This window comes from Leuresthes tenuis, unplaced genomic scaffold, assembly GCF_036924035.1.
Source record: "Leuresthes tenuis unplaced genomic scaffold, fLeuTen1.0.hap1 SCAF_5, whole genome shotgun sequence".
Classification (NCBI taxonomy): Eukaryota; Metazoa; Chordata; class Actinopteri; order Atheriniformes; family Atherinopsidae; genus Leuresthes; species Leuresthes tenuis.
This window is the reverse complement of record NW_027325359.1, coordinates 18,212,414-18,230,195: the sequence shown is the minus strand read 5'-3', so window position 1 is coordinate 18,230,195 and position 17,782 is coordinate 18,212,414. Positions and strand designations below refer to the sequence as shown.

Here is a 17,782-nt window from a genome sequence, read left to right as displayed (position 1 = left end):
AAAACACAGAAGTGGTACAAAACTTTATTTTGCCACTCCATGGACATCAACATTATGCAGGTCCTTATCTTGCACAAAGAACAGGCCAAAAGCAGAAGAGAGGTTCCATTGCACCAGAAGGCATGCAAGGAGACTTTAGCCTTGGAGTTGGCAGGGGTAGGGTCCACCACCACAGCTGGACCTGGTCCAATTCAGCCATCACAGACCAGACCATAATCAGTAATACTCACAGTGAAACTGGATGTGGGATAGGACAGTTACAAGTGAAACCTTTCATTGGAGCCCAAGATTATGACTGTATGTTGAAGCGTTCAAGAATAGCAGCCTTTTTTCCAAAGTATGGCACACTTTTGGCATGCCTGGTCCTATCCTCAGAAGAACCTGTAAAATACCATTATTTTTGTTGTATTACAGTCAAATTTGAAGTGGGACTTGGTAAAACTTCAGACTATAGTCCCATTGTGTTTTGCATACTATAGTCACTTTGAAGGCAAATATTTTGGGAAAAAAATATATTCAGAGTATTCAGAGAGAGAAATCAGAGACCTCAACCCACCTCTACTCCAAATGGTTCAAGAACAGCTTTAAATTTTCTTTGGGTGTGCCTTTTTTAGGGATTTAAGATAAAAAAATTGCAGGAATTTAAGGGGTTAAGCAAAAAAATAATCAAAAGTTATAGTCTGACAACTGATAATGATAATAATCATCTGCACTAGAGCCCTGCGCGGGACTGTTTTCTTCATCCCGTTCCCGCCAAATTTCATTCCCGCCCGCTCCCGCAATGTGTTTGTCCACTCCCGCCCGCACCCGCAAAACTTTGAGAATTTTTGTGTCTTCTCCCGTCCCGCAGGAGAAAACACGTAATTTTATAAGCTATTAATAAAGAGATTCACGGACAATTAAGAAACGTCTCCAAATGTCAGACTTGCCTTGCATTGTCTTTGTGCTGTAAAGACCTTCTTTGAGCTTCCTTTCCACATCATTTATTGACATCCTGTCGCTAGGATACATCCCGACAGTGTTGCCAGGTGGGAAATGTAGTATTATTGTACCAGAGACATAGAATTATCGTATTATGAGGGAAATGATCGTACACCTGTCATAACTAAAATAAAAAGTCTATTGATGCGCTATAGTCACTCGAGTGTTGAATAGCGTCTAACAGGCATTGACAGCTTTGCATCAGCAACCCCACAGTTGCGTTAGGCTAAATGTCCTCGATAAACAATGATGAGTGAGAACTAATAAGACAAATCATGAGGCCTGGAGGCCACCTACTGTTAGGAACTTCTGAGGCAAACGCATGCACGTCACTCGTAACTCACGTAGAAAAGCACGATTGGCTTGAAACTTGTCACATGGAAATGGAAATGCCTTCAGGGTTCACAAAAAAATCCGTCAGCCAGTTGCAACAGGCTGATTACAACCGATTACAACCACACATTCACAGAATGGTCAAATGATCATATATGTAGCCTTTTTTGGGATTATTGATCGCACATCGTACACCGGGCAAAATTATCATACAAATACGATAATTACCGTACACATGACCTGGCAACACTGCATCCCGATCCTGCAGTGTTTGTTTTTTTTAGCCGCCCGCGTCTGCCCGCGCCTGCCCGCAGCAAAGTTCGTACCGCTCGCTCCCGCGAGATTTGAGTTGGTCCCGCGGGACCCGGCAGGACCCAATCCCAATGCAGTCCTCTCAACTGCACCTCCATTTGCCACAACAGTGAGGTGTTTCCTAATTGAATTTACATCTCAACATGTATAATATAATCATGTGCATAACATAACGATATAAATCTGATCATTTAAGAATCACACTGGTCAGTTAATTGCATAACATTTGTAGGGGTTTTTGCACTGTGTTTCTTTAGTTCTTTTGCTTCAGTAAAGCCTCTGAATATGACTTCTACAACTGAGGAATTGAAAATCAAATGAGAATGACCTGAAAAACTGGAGCTGCACAGTGCTTTCACTGTCCGTTGGATGATACAATCAGAGACGTGTATTGTAGATGCTTTCTGTCCTCGCACAGAAGCAATGCTTTAGAATGTTATTATTCAAATATTCTGTCGTTCACTGAAAGTGGAGACATTGTTTAAATATGTTAATTATCGCTGGAAGCTCTCTTTAGAATTTGCGTGAAGTACTAGCACAACTCCAAAGCTAACAGAACAGGAGAGCAGCATGATTGGTTCTAAAACCTGTCAGTCGGAGTTGCGTGAATTTACAATGCACATAAATTAATCTTAACAGGGAAGCAGTGCTTCGAACCAATCACACAACCAGATCCCTTTTAATTGACAATATATTGAGTAATAAAGTGCAAAGAATTTGGTGATTCAAATAATTTTGTTTATGGCCGGTGAGGTCTGGTGTTTGTTCTACTTATTGTCTGTTAATCTAGCAGTTACATAGATATAACATAGCAGAATAGTTTGAATCCCAGTCTGATGTATGTTCCTGCACTGAATTATGAAGCTTGCATTGTAAAACTGATCACAAAATTTTCATAAACCTAACCAAGTAGTTTTGGTGATTAAATCTAACCACCCAGCGACACCAAGAGTAAACAGTAAAAAGAATAGATTTCCCATACTCCAGTTTCCTATGACTTTCCACCATCTCTCCTCCAACCACCTTATGAGGACCACATTTGCTGCATTTACTGTTGATGTCTAATTGTGCAGCAGGTGTTACATAGGGCACCAGTGCCAAAGTGCCAGTGTATATCTCAGATAGATCCAGGACTGAGACAAAAACAAGACATTCAATGCCCTAACGATAAGAATGTATGGTGGCTCAGCAACACAACACATAAGCAAGTGAAATACTGATGAAAGATAATGTTTATTAATGTTGTCCATTATCCCTTACATAAACACAACATGGTGAACAACATTGCTTATTTAAAACAGCGCATACCGACATTAATAAATACTATCTTGCATTAGTGTTGTAGCTTACATGTTGTGTTGCAGCTTTTGTATTACTTTGACCCCTCTGGGCCACTGTAAGAATGGGTTGCAAACGCACACACGTGCACACATACAAAATCTGTTTAGATAATTAGTATAAAGGATTCCTCATTAGGCTTTTTTCAAATGAATCCAACGACTACAGAATCTTACTGCATCTGTTACAATCATCTCTTTTTCAGAAAGTCATTATCTTTACTTTACCCCAAGATTGATTTCCTGAATACTTATCCTGTCCATAATCATAACCATCATAATCCGACCCTTACCTTAAATGTAACCCGAACCTAACTTCTTTCAACATTTAACCAAGTGTTAATCATCTTTATAATATGCTGGCCTACTTTTTGTCCCTAAAATGAAGCTGCATACCAACAATGTGACCCTGTTAATGGACTAACCCTAACCCTAATCCTGACCCCATAACAATAGTAATATATATTGAGGATCAGAGAGTGTGTGTGTTTTTTTCTTGTGTGTGTGTGCTCTCACACACTTTCCTGTCTAGTCTTCTGAGTCCACCTCAGCATTAACAAGGCATGGCAGCAGGCTATCTCCATCTTCCACCCCAGGATAAGTATCTATATAGATATCTCTCTCTATATATATAGATATATATATAAAACACACACACATACAGACTCCTTTTTCCTCTCTCCATCCATCATCTCTGAGGATTTGTGGTGAGATTGTTTCTCCTCCAGACGACCAGCCAGCAGAATTCTATTTGTTTTTTCTGTAGCGCTGCCCATAAGTGCAGACAGTAGCAAACCGCTGGGCCGTGTGTGTTAACTGTCTGCATCCACAGTTATGATACAGTATATAATGTAACAGCCCAGCATCCATTGCCTTTGGGTTTTATATGTCTGACGAGGCTGAGCACATTCAACACTTCTTTAGATTGGCAGCACTTGTATTAGGTCCCCGTGGTTTTTATAATTTGAGTGACATGTTCTGTGATGTTTTTTTATTTTGTTTGTTTGGTTTTTCCCTTCAAACTGCAGGATGTGGAGAAATCCCTGTTGCCAAAAAAATGTACCCCCACATCACAGCGGTTTTCTTTTTATAACCTCATTTAGATTTCAATGGCCAATAGTATCAATTTAAAAAAAAAAACAATATACCTCCATTACTATGTTTTAAAATCATGACTGTATTTGATTGAAAAAACGGCAAATAAAAAAACTTGGGATTTTTTTATAGCCGGGATTTAAACCTTTTTTTAATGGATGTGACAGCCTGTGTCTTGAAATGATTCTTCTACTTAAACATTAAGAAGGGGTCTGATTGAGTTTGCCCCTCTTTGAGTGGATCTATTGACATGTGGGACACTGTGTGTGTGTCCGTGTGTGTACACAAGCATTTCAGACACTCTGTCAGACCTGCTGTTCTATGAAATTGTGAACACCTTCATGACTATTCTCATCATATTAAGTATAAAGTTTAAGGCACTCTTTGTATAAAACATTTTTGAAAATTCAATGATGACATACCTTGATCTGCCTCTGTTTGTCATGTCTGTTAGTTTTTTCATGTTTTATGTTCGTGTCTAGTCTTTAGTTTGGCCATGTCTCATCTGTTTTCTTCACTCTTTCTCCTGCCCTGCCATCAGCCTCATTCACGTCGCCTGTGCTATTGCCCTCAGCTACCCTCACTCACCAATCACCTCCCTTCAGTATTTAGTCTCCAGGTTTTTTCATGTTCAGTGCCAGATCCTTACTGCCATTCATGCTCTGTTTAAGGTTTGTCCTTGTTTCCATGATCTCATTTATTTTTTCAGGTTTTTGTTTTGTCAAGTTTTTTTCAAGTTTTGTTTTGTCAGGTTTAGTTTAGATTTTTGTATTCCGGCTCAGCCGCACTTTTTGTAAGTTTTTGTCTGTGGAATAAATCTTTTCTTTTGGAAATATCTGCATCTGGGTCCTTCCTCACCACCACACCACACACCACCGTTATGGCACTGTTTGGTTTGTGTGAATTACGAATGCGAAGCATCAACAAGGACGTCTTTCTTGCACCGAAAAGGCAGTTAACTCATATGTGAAAAGGACTACAGTTTTAATTTTTGCTGCCATGTTCGTGCAAAAAACTGACCTAATAGTATAATATCAGCTGTAAAACCGCAGAGGAAGCTGTGTTATCGTGTCATTTAGGATTTCTTTTTGTGAAAATCAAGGGGACCCTGTAGTTAATCGACAGACAGAGCAGGTGAAGAAGATTTTTCTCCCTCTCGTTGTCATCCAGTAGACTAAACAAAAACTAAATACAGACTCCTAAATAATTAAATCTCTAATCTTGACTTGGAATGGAAAGATACACCTTGTCTGGTAAAACTCTGCCCCCTTGTGATGATATGTTTTGAAGACTGCCCCCCTCCCTTCATAATCTCCTGAAACTCTGCAGAAGATAATAATACAATAATGTAGTATATAGTAAAATATTGTATGTGTAGTGAATGTAAATTCCCATAGAGGTCCGTTGATCAACATCTTCCATGGCAAGTTTTATTACCTGCAACTGGTAATTCATGTCAATCCTTTTTCTCTGGTTTTTCTCTGCTTTGGCATCCCTTTGGGGGATCAGAAAAGCTCTGTTAGTCTGGAATGTTTAAAGGAACAACCTAGTAAAAAGAAAAAGCTTCATGCATGATTAGAAAAGTGTTTGTCTTTTAATTTCTGTTGAGAATATTTATTTCTTTCACTCTCACATTCTCATAAACTCACATCATGTTCATCCATCAATCCATTGGCTTTACGGCTTCATCCAATTCTGAGTCACTTGTCTTTCACAGGCAGTGTTGCAGACTTAGCAGATTTTTTTTTACATATCTAGGTACTTTTCATACCCTTTCGATAACTTTTCTAAAAAAGAAAAAAAAAGCAACTAGCAATAATTCAAGGGACTTCTAGGACAAACATGCGGGAGAGAGTCGCTAATATTGCTCTACAAGGACAAGATCTAGTTGTCTGCTGTGTGTGAGTTGTGCATTCTAAAGAAATTCTACAGAGTGAGAAGAAGCAGGCAGCACCACTGACAAAACAGAGTGGAGGAAGTGTAGCAGCAGCCACTTCTCAACAGCTGACAGACATTTATAATTTAGAGAAAACATTCAAGACATTCCCCCATTTCTGACGTTCTCACTGTGCAGTCATTGCAGTTGTACATGCAACCAAAATCAGTGCATAGAAGTTGTCTTTAACTTAAGTGGATGGTGGCTTTTTCAGAAGATCCTGTGCTTATAAAATCAAGACTTTATCAGAGCAGAGCATAAGCCTTGCAGTATTCTCAAAAGGAATGTGGCTGAACACTTAGTATCAATGGGCTGCTTTCTGTCATCATTTCAGAGTTCAAACAGAAAAACATGCCTTATTGGGACTTTAACTGAATGAATATACAGAGTATGTGAGCGCGGAAAATAGCAAAGGAGAAAATGTTGTAAAGGGTTGGAACCAAAGGGAATTTGAATATAACATGTTGACTCTAATAATATTCTAATTAATCTTCCTAATCTTTTTTAGCAAACTTTAGCTACATTAATTCCAAAATAGTTGTCAACTGGCCACAGAGTGAAGCCAGACAAATAATCAGGCACATTCTCTCTTCCAGTCAATTTAGTTTCACCAGAAAGGCCCAAAACAAGATAACCTTTCCATCTGGTTTTCATCATCTTTTATTGGGTAAATTTCACTACATATCCCAATGATTATGGAAGTTCTCTTCCCTTGTTTTTTAGTCTTGCTCTTCATCTTGCTTGTGCCTTAATTTACAACAGTAAAAGAGAAATTGTTGCTCTCCACTTCTGCTGCTTGACAGAGTAGCGACATTATCATCTCCACACAAATTACTCTCTGACACAGAGATGGGGGGGTTTAAGGGCTAGTAAGGGGATGCAAAGTGTTTGTCAAACCCCCTCCACCCCTATTTGCAGACCAGCTGAGAATTAGTCAAGCTGCTGAATGGCAACATTGTGGTCCACCGAGACACTGAGACACTGAGTGTAATTGTATCTTTTCCAAGTGATTGCTATTTTATATATTTTCATTATTAGATATCTAGGGATATCCCAATGAAGATTTTTTTTGTCCACAAAACCTTTTTTTTCCTCAAATTTTCTTACCACACATTTGCTTGTCTATTTCTCTTTTATGATTTCCTGCTTATATGTTCTGCTGTATGAGGTCAACAGAACTGCTGGGCATGCAGCAGTGAAGACTTGTCATCAAGTGAGGAATCAATCCAGTGTGCAATTAGGCTAAGTAATGATATTGGGCAAACATCAGAACTCCAAATGATTGTGGTAAAGGCAACAGCCATCACATCAGATAACATACCATGTAGGTGGTGGCCAAATGTTTTCTACAGCTCCCATAGCAATGTGTCAGGTACATAGTGTGGAAAGGGTTGGGCTTACCATGGCTCCAAAAACCTCTAAAGATGCATCTATGCACCTCTCTCAACTGCATCCAGGGCAATGATCCCTCCCCTTTCCTTCTGTAATCCATTTATCCTTATTGATGTCCCATAGAAACTTTATCGCTTCTTTTTAAAGTTTGCTCCAATATGTTGCTTCCACAGAGCTTTAGCCCAAGTTGGCTGAGTGAAGACAGATTCAGCCAGCTGTTTAAACTTTACTTTTCTTGTCAAATTGGTAGTTTTGAACGAAGCCCTGACACCACTGCCTTGCAAAATACTCGAATTGCAGACATTACATGTGGCTGTTGGATTGCTCTAGTTTTCCACCTTATAATATTTCCACTCAGCAGACAAGTTTGCTAGAACTCTGCAAGGAAGCCATATCTGCCTCATTTAAAGCTACAGACATCGGAGTTGATTCCATAGCAATGGATTATCATTATTCTATTAATACCTTTATTTATTCATCACTTTCTTCAAGCACATTTTAAATTATTTCTTGGTTTAACCCAAGCAGCACTATTAATCAAAACAGGTAAGAACAAGAAGACATTAACAAGACAGGGCACTTGACAGATGTTTTTCAAATACAGTACAACCCCGCCCCCCCTTGCTCTCCCATCAAAAGACACTCAACAGTAGCACCGAGGGCAGATCTGTGTGATTTTTGAGCACATGAAAGTGAATATGTAATTAACATATTATAATTGCTGGCAGTCTCTCTTTTTAGTTCAAGATAAATTGATGCTAGCTCTTTCCAAAGCCAAGGTCAGAGGCCCAACCCCATCTAATACATATTTAATAGAAAAAGACAGAATGTGACCATGTGAGTTCTACTGTATTTTAAATATCATCCACAGCTGCTGTTGCACATTTTGTGCTGCAAAACAAATTAGGTTTAATAAATAAATTATTCATTATTTTCTATGTGCCATTAATGTTTTTTCTCTAAATCCATAGAAAGATTGCTCATTTCCTCCACTTCCAACATAATTCGGTAGCCAGACCACAACTAAAACACTCTTTAACATTAAAGTAAATGGGCTACCTCTGCCTAATGTTCTGGCGTGGTTTTGTGGTTCATTCTTCATTTCTACGTCCTTTCAGCAATTAGCCTTGCCGCCATGCTTCATAAACCAACCACCATGCTGCTCCTTGCAAATTACATCAAAAGTACATGCATTCTGCAGACTTAGAACTTAAACTGAGAACAATTTAGTTTTACAGGCAGCTTTAAGGATCCATGAAGGCTGAGACAAGACAGCATTGTTGCCTAATGAACACCCAAAAACGGTGTGGTAAGAAATAGAACTAGTGAAGCATCCCGCTGCCAATGATCAGATTAAGCAGAGGTTTCAAGGCCAGTCTGGTCCTGACTTCACGGATGACCTCATCAGTTGTGGCTTGGGTGGTTTGGCAGAAAGAAAGCGTGTTTAAGCTATGGCATGAGATGACAGAGAACACCAGAGTAAAAAAGATTGTGTTGGTGCCGACACTGGAAACAGTTTGATCCATAGGACCTTCATTTGATCGAACAAGTCATGGAAGATGCTTAGACGGAGGTTAGTTTTGGTAATCCTTTAAAGAACAAAAGGCCTGATGCTGTTAATGGTTTTATCGGTAAGTTAGTATGTTTTGAGATATAGTCTAATCATGACTGTTTAGTGTCGCTCTTTACCTGACGTAATGAGATTTTGCTGTTAGAAAAAAAAGATGTATGGAGCTAACAAAATGTATTGTAGTGCTTTGAGAAATTTGACATCTAACAAAGTAAAGCTTAAATGCTTATTTTCATTTAGTCAAATTGTTGAAGTCAGTTTTCATGTGAATATATCCATTTTGAATTTATCTGATTAATTCAAAGTCATTTTTTCTCATTTTTCTTAGATACAGAATCAACCAACTGAGGAAGTGATCAGTGAATTGATTACAAAAATCACCCACCAACATGTTGAGTTTTGCTTTGGACATTGGCTGCTTTTTCACCAATTTTCATTCCAACTCATCCATATTCAGAGGAATCTTTTTTTTTTCTTGGTTTCCCAAGTTACTTAATACTAACCCATGAATCACTCCACACAAACTTAAAGAGTGAGCTAGCTTTGTGTTTTTATATATATGTATATAACAGAAACCTTAGCAAATAATTCTAAATCATACCTTTAGGCAGTTGTTACCAACTTATTGAAAGGATATGATTTTTTACCTTATCTTCAGCTGCCCCTATGAAAAGAATACGATAAGATAAAACAGTTTAACTGGAATAAAATTGAACCAGGAAACCGGGGAAGCAGGATTCACAGGTAAGTAAACTTGTTTTAAATAGAACAAGAGAAACTCAGAGGAACCCTGAAGACCACATGGAAGATGAAGATAAGGCTGAAGGCCGGCTGCTCCTGCAGGTCCTTAGGAACTCTTAAGGGTAGATGGAGAACAAGTGCGTATGCAGGAGTCAGCCAGACTCTGTCCAGAGGAAAAACTCTGCAGCCTGCTCAATCCAACCTGCAACTCAGCGCACCCAAGCACTACAGCCAGGCATAATCATGACCATTTTAGTGGTTGTACTAGCGCTTTTAAAAAAAAAAAAGTTTGAACAGGGTACTTTAGTTGTAAAATGTGATGTATTTGAAGTATTGATGTACTTTTACCGTAACACCGTTTTCCTTGTTTGTTGGCTAGATATGGGATTCAGAGTTGTATATAAGCACAATTTCCTGGTTAGGTTTAAGTACCAAAATTATTTGGCATGTTTAAAGAAACAATTGTGGTTGGCTTTAATAAATACCTCTTCATCACGCCAATAGAAAGTGTATAAGTAAATTACACAGAAATACAATGTTTGATTTAAGCAGATCTTTGTTATTTAACCAAATATTTAAATTGTAATTGATAGGGTTGGAGTTGGGGCCAAATTTAGGGATTCTTAATTTTTTTTTCATTTTTCAACACATGAGTTCAGGAGATATATGTCTTAATTATCTTTAACTCCTCCCTTTTTCCTAATTTTGAAGTTTTGTCAATAAAGACTGACAGACATCAGAGACAATGATTGTAAATCTGACCAAGTCTGATATGCAGCGCATGTATTTGCCATTTTTTTAATTAATTAGGATAGTGATGAACAAACTAAAAGTATGTAGCATTAGTGATTCTAGGCACCTAGAATTTCACCTCTGAAGTACTGAAAGTTCAGGTAGTCCTAATTGGTGGTGATTATTAGCTTCACAAAACTGCTGCACAATTTTGAACAGAGCCGAAGTGCAGCAGTAATGATGTGCTGAATGATTTCGGGCCAGTGCAGGCACAATACTACACAATAATGCATTTCATTCATATGTGGCAACTGTAAGACATTAACACATCACGGTAGTGAAAATCTGACAGAAAGTGTCCCCTCCACATTGCTGGTCTCTTAGCGCGGAAACAATTAATTGCAGTTGCAATGTATTTTTCTTTGCTCTCATCGATCAACAATGTCTCGGCACTTAGTCCTCCCTCTCTCCCCCCACTGAGGGCCAAAACCTGAATCCCACATGTCACCCTCTTCACATAATGAAGAGACAGCGGGTGTCATGTCTGGACTTGGCAATCTGCTACTGACATGAGAGTTAGAGTATTAAATGGACTAACTGCTGGCTTTGCCGCCGAGGAGCACCAGTGTCTGAGCCCAATGATTACTGCGGCCCCAAACAAAAATGACATTTGTCTGACAATAAAATTGGATACTAACCTGTCTGAAAGCTGTCTCCATTTGCCTAGAACAAATGTTGGCGAGGGAAAACAGTTTGACACACTTTTCCCCTTGAATACAGAGAGAAGGCAAGCCATCCTTTGGCTCACGGTAATGGCCCCTCATTGTTGGCCACAGAGGATGTGGCGCTATTCATACCGGTGGGTGATTGAAAAGAAAATTGAATCTCTTTTGATGTGATAAATGTGTCTATTACTGCATTTGCACACAAAATGTCGGTGCAAATTATAGTGGGAAGGCAGGGCTCAGAGGGAAAAATACATAGGGATGGCATATTGGCTTGCTTTGATTGGAGCTGAAATATAAATATACTGTATCGGTAGTGAAATGAGTCCAAGCTCCCTGATTTTTCCACAGTAACTTCACAAATGAAAGGCCTTGAGAGCCCCAATTGTAAGACTATATAAAAAGGTTAAATGTCTGCGCAGCGCTGTCTCTCTTCTCCTCTACAAAGAGTTGTTTGATAAAGGACACCAACAACTGTTTGCCTTGTAATGAAAGAGAATTTTCTCTTTAGAAAAACTCTTGACAGACAGGGAGAGGCCCAGGGAAGAAAGGAGATGCTGTGTTTTGTGTTGCATGAAGTGTGGCCCAGTGAAGGACAAATTCATTTGCAATTGTTTAGACTGTTGGTGAAGTGGTTTTATGTACACGTGTATGAAAATGTTCTCTTGATAGTAGAAACAAACACCTCTTTTCCTTTTTTTTGGGCCTACTTTGGAGACATAAGGAATGCAGCTAAAATAACAGCATATCCATAAAAAATGCGTGTGTTTGTGAGGACGACACAATTTCTAAACAAAATGGCATCTCTGATAAGTATTATTTAAACAGAAAATCTTTTTTGTTTCGCTTTTTTTTAATGTAAGGTGGCTATTTTAAGGAATAATTACACTTTTTTTGGAGGTAAATCTTCATTTAAAGCTGTCTGCCATTGGAACCAATTGTCTACAGAGGTCAGAGAGAAATGAGAGAATAATACATTCTTTTTTTTTCTTCTGAGATTTGTTCACCGTAACAAAAGTATAGCATGCCAACACTTTTATCCATTAATGGAAAGTCTTCTCTGTGGCTGAAGTAAAACCTGTTATTTGAATCTTAATTGTTTGGGATCGATTTATCGTACAGAAAACATTTGCGAGCAGTTTTCACTGGAATGAAAAATAAGGGACCAGGATACATTCTGCCAGTCATGAAATATTATGTTGCTTTACTGCTCACAATCTATTGTTATTGTTTCAACACTTGCCGAATATAAAAAGCTTTCCACTGAGTAAAAATCACCCATAATGTCAGAAAGGCAAAACAAACTTCAGCAACATTAACTCAGCTTCGTTACTGTTTCATTCTGTTCTCAGCACAACTGTTACTTTGTTGATCCTTTCATAAATGATTGATTTTTCAAGGCTCATAGGCCCAAATGTTAATCTCAGCATTCTCCACACTGACAATAATAAGGAATCGGAGGAAAGAGGAGCAACACTTAAAGTAAATTAAGTTCTTTATAATCTGTCAGATTCCTAAGTATGCAGGGGTTATTGTGTGTGTCATCTCTTCTTTAAGCAGCCTTCCTGTTCAGCTGAATCAGAGATGTGCAGGCAGCAACAAAAACACTGACTCCGCTACTCCATTCTACCGCCTGACCACTGCATTTTTAATCAAGACGCTCATCTCTCTCTTTCTATACACAAGATCTTTGATGATGAGACGAGCTTTGATGGCAAGTGAATTTCATTTGCGTTTAAAAGCTTGCAAAGTATTCAGCTCAAGATGATCACCATGTTCGTGACTTCTAGGCAGTTACTGTAATGATGCAAAATGGTAAACATTGGACCAACATCTAAATAATTTAACGGGCTGAAAACACACTGCTCCAATGTTTATGAAATCCATTTTGTGTTTACAGAGTGATGATGCTGAAATGTTCCATGGCAATGAGCTAGCAGGAGCGGTAATGTTTGAATGAGCTAATTGCATGATATTTAAATGGGTCCTCTAGATGACACGGTGACTTGGGTCAGACAATAGTTCCACCTCTTTCTAAAGTTATCTGCTGGTGCACACGAGCCAATTGTAATGCATCTGAAAAAATTCAGAGAACAAAGGTTCTCTTATTGGCCTGATTTTTCATGTCTGCTTAGTTTTCAGCTCGAGTAAAGCTCGATAAAGTGAACTTTAATCTATGTTGGCCACAGTTGAGGAAGTTCTGTAGATAAAAATTCCCAAAGAGAGTATTGGAAATTTTTACTTCAAATAAATCTTACCCACGAGTTTGGGACCTTACAAAAAATGAAAAAGAGTTACATTCAATTTAATGGGCTCCATTTCACCAGCTCCTCCCAGTAAAGATAAAAAGGAAGAAGCAGTTACAGTGACCTGTTACTGTATGGGTTTGCTTTCAGTTTTGTCTGTCAGTGAAACCAAATGTAATTTTTCCAGAGTTGCATGTGTGGGCTGTGCATCTCTCTCTGAAAAGAACGTTCTCCAATTTACTTATGTGAGAGCAAGAAAATAAGCCTCACCGAGAGGAGAAAATGTGTGCTCTCAACACTGAAGGACAAGCAAGCAAGTTGACATTTGAAGTAAAACATGAAATTGACACACATATAATGACACTGGCTTCATGAGTAAATATGAAATTTTCCCCACAAAGGAAGAGACGAGGGAGGGTTGCTGCCAAAGAGACGTTAGCTGTGTGCTCAGTAGTAACATGAAACTACACGATTGGACATCAGCATGTGCTTAAAATGGACCACGTCAGAGCTCAATTTGCTGCAAGCTGAACAGAAAAAATATTTATTTGAAAGATATTTTATATCAAAGTAGTAATTTCAGGTGCTTTTTTTCACTTGCTGTGGCTTATTTGCACCTCACAGTTAGCCAATAAACTTCCGTCCTCATATGATATTATTAAAATTTTGTTTACTGTCGTGTTTCCTCCAATGACTCTTGTGGACTCCCTGTTCAACACTACATGTATCTGCTGTCAAGTTTGAGCCACCAGTGGTTAATGTGTAAACTGTAGCAGAGGGGATGAAGATGCCCACAGGAACATTGGCCCCTGATAAGCAAGCTGGGCAGAGTCAGACACACAAATGGACAATTTCACAGACTTGCAAATGCCACTGATGGTGCTTGAATTGTTGCGACAAATTAGAGGTTAGAGAGCTGTTGGAGCTCAGATCACCAGTATTTAGATTTGTCTGCTGATCTGATTTAAATTTATTTTTATTTTATTTCAGTGCTGGGTTGATATATACCACACCAAGATTATCCAGAGTTATGATCCAACTGGCTGAAGTCTAGGTGACGTGTTGAGTCTGGACATAATTCAGCTGGTCTGAAAGCAGAATTTGCGCTGATTCTGGACCTGATTGTTTTTGAGGGCATTTTATTTATTTTTTTGACTAATTCAAAAAATGGACGGTCAACATGTTAGGAAACAGCTTCTCCATGTGGACATCCACATTGATAAGAATGAACCTCGTAAAGGAATCCTGAACCTTCTGAGCAGACTCCGTCCGCATTGGAAGTCCCAGGACATTCAGATGAAGGTATGTGAACACGTGATCTCGGTCGTCAGATGTACGGGACAGGACTGATGATGAGTGTCAAATTGGTACATTTATTTGCCGGTAAATTGGTCTTTTAAACTTTGATTGTTAAGATTAGTTCAAAGCAGTTTGAGTTAAGGTTTAGGTTTCAGATTATAGCATACTAATTCCACGAAAAGGGAAGATGAAGTCTCTAAAACTCTAAAAGCAGTAGCAACCATTTCCGTTAGCTTAAATGGTTGTAAATGTGATAATCTTTATTAAGAGAGACAACCAGCTTGTAAAATAAAACAGTTCAAATGTAGCAAAACCATCAGGTTTACAGATCAGAGCAAAATCAGGAGTTCTATTTATTCATCTTTTAAATACTATTTACCAATTTGGTGGTTTGAAATGTGATTCCAGTCAGATTTGAAAGATTCATCTTAGTGTACTCTAAATGCTCCTAGTGTTCAGCCAGGTACATTTAGAGTCTCTAAGAGGTGGACCATGACAACACCAACATCACAAGAACAACCACAGCTAACAGGAAATTACATCGAAACAGCTGCAGAAACCCATATTTTGAAAGTCAGTTGACTGTTATGGATTATCCAGCTGTCTGCACACTACAAATAAAAGTGCTGGCCCAGTCTCAAAAAGGAACATTTGGTTACCCTAGTAGGGTACAAGCACTGCCTTAAGAAATTGGTACATTTTTGTACCTTCTTGTCTGTAATTTTGAACAAACAACTTTGCACCCTGAATGACAAAAATACGCCTTTGTGTTCTGGTGCAGAAATATGTCCTTTGGAAATGGCCATCACATGTAAAATATATTTAAAATCACTTGTTAACCTAACATACACATATTGGAATAAGCATGAAAGTAAGAATACCAAGAAAGATCCACACTGGCACAGCAAGAACATGCAAACTCAAGACAGGAAGCCACAGCTGACTGTAAGGTGTGTGCAAACCACAACACCACTGTACAGTCTGCAGCTATCTGTCAAGAGTTTATCCTATTTATCTATACAGATAAACATTAATTAAGAACATTAATGCCCTGAGATGTCTGTGAGGATTCAAAATTAAACAGTCTTTACCTGAGAGACAATTTCTGTACCTTACGCTGTCTTTTTTTTTAGAACTGAACATTTGGGTGCAGAAAGGAACCCTTATTTTTTGTGTATCTTCACTATATTGAAGTTTGTGTGGAGTCAATCCAACATACCTCATCCCTCTTTTTTAAACACTCAGTCTCACAGTATATTGGTAGCTAAACAATACAGATTCCTCTGTCCTGTCGTTAGAGAATGTATAGGACCATTTCGAAAACATATCTTGACCTCAAACCTTGATCAATAACATAACTTTATCTCCAGATTTTTCATTTTGACTGTTTGTGTATTTTTATATTTGATCATACTACTATTTCGTTTTTACAGCATTTTGAAAATCTCTAATATTGCAAGTAATAAAGGTTGATAAAAGTGGGTCACATCTTGTGTTTATGCTACACTATAAGCTCCTGTAAGACATTTTTCTTATAAAACCTAAAAAAGCCAAGGTAACTGGACAACAAAAAAAACGGAATTTTTTGTGGTGAACTTAAAGCATCCATTCAGAACAGGATAATCCCTTTCTGGTCCCATGTGCAAACACAAGGTCCAATCTGTCTGAGAAATAGGGTTTATATTTGTTAGGTGACCGTGCATTGCAATGGGTGACCTCTCAATCTACACCAGGTCCAGTAATGTACACAAAGAAGTAGATGTTTCCCTTCAGCTCTTGGGTCTCAGAAGTCATTTTAATGATGTATTGTGTTCACTAGAAGAAGGTCAGACAGTTCCACCTGTGCTTTTAACTGGGCTGTAAAGCGCAAGTTGTTTTTTCATATAATTTTCTGTCTATTTAATCATTCTTTAAAGAAATTCAAAGAAATGCTATGAATCTATTTATTTTTAAGTGATTCACTTACTCTTTAAAGGACTTTTAAAAAGGGTAACAATTTACAACATTCAAAGAGCAAACACACACTAATTTAGAGGCATACCTGAAGTATAACAATACAAAAGCATGATGTGTTAGCTGCTCTTAGTGCTTGCATAGAAGTTCTGTACAGAGCTCATCTACATTCATACAACATAAGTGAAGATGTATGTTTTAGTGTTGTTAATAGTGATTTTTTTTTAGGTTCCAAATGACAGTCAATAAATTAATCATATCAATTATACGTTAATGCACTGAAAAGGAAAATGAGACAGAAGTTATACCTGAAAAAAAGGGAATTTAATTGCAATGTCAAAACCAACCCTCCAACCACTGTATAAATAGTTGATCGGATGTCAAGGTAGACATGTTTGTTCACTCTCCACCTAAATGAGAAACTGTGTTGTGTGCAGGGCCCATCTGAGGCTCAGAAAAAGCCTCAGGGACTGTGGCACAGAATGAGAAACCACTGAATGACAACAAATGTCAAAGTGAGCCTTTGAAGGCAAACAGTGGTCACTGTGGTATTGTTGCACATAGATGGAGAAGTGCAAACTGTTCTGCAAGTGCACTGTTGCATGTGCTGTGAAGAGTACCCCTGTGCATATTTGTCTGTTTTAGTGAATCCCAGCGTGTTTTATATATTTATATTTATATTTATATTTTGTGAGAAACGGTTAGAGTCCTCAATAAACTTCAGGGGAGAAAAAAAAAGTGGTTGTATTTATTCAGTTCTGTCCACATTAGTCTTCTTATGTGTAAACAAGTGTAATCTGATTTATAATTGCTTTAAGAAAAGATTAGATATAGACATATTTATAACTATTTGCGCTTAAGAGGGAAGCACAAAAGTAAAGAAGCCCAAACAGGAGCATATAACAGTGAGCAGTAGCATAGGACTCTAGGTTTAACATCCCCATTCACCCGTCCTCTCCTTTTAAGTGTTTGTGGCCATATAAACTGTGTCAGATATGCACCTTATTATGTTGTGAGACATCAGATGTAGCTGTTAACAGCGATGTCTTCATGTAATGAGACACTGTTGTAGTAAATAAATTGTGAATGCAGTGATTTTCAAATGTCACATTCAAAGACTGTATCCACTT

General features: G+C 38.2%; 1 protein-coding gene across 1 annotated transcript in view; it reads left to right on the top strand.

Annotated features, from left to right (window-relative positions):
- The first annotated feature begins 14,193 nt into the window (after positions 1–14,193).
- The window catches only part of LOC140307472 (ethanolamine kinase 1), a 35,206-nt gene continuing 31,617 nt past the window's right edge, over positions 14,194–17,782 (top strand). The window contains exon 1 of the mRNA XM_072386377.1: positions 14,194–14,702. Within this exon, the coding sequence (XP_072242478.1) occupies positions 14,568–14,702 (135 nt within the window). The 5' untranslated portion in view covers positions 14,194–14,567. The remainder of the gene's footprint in view (positions 14,703–17,782) is intronic.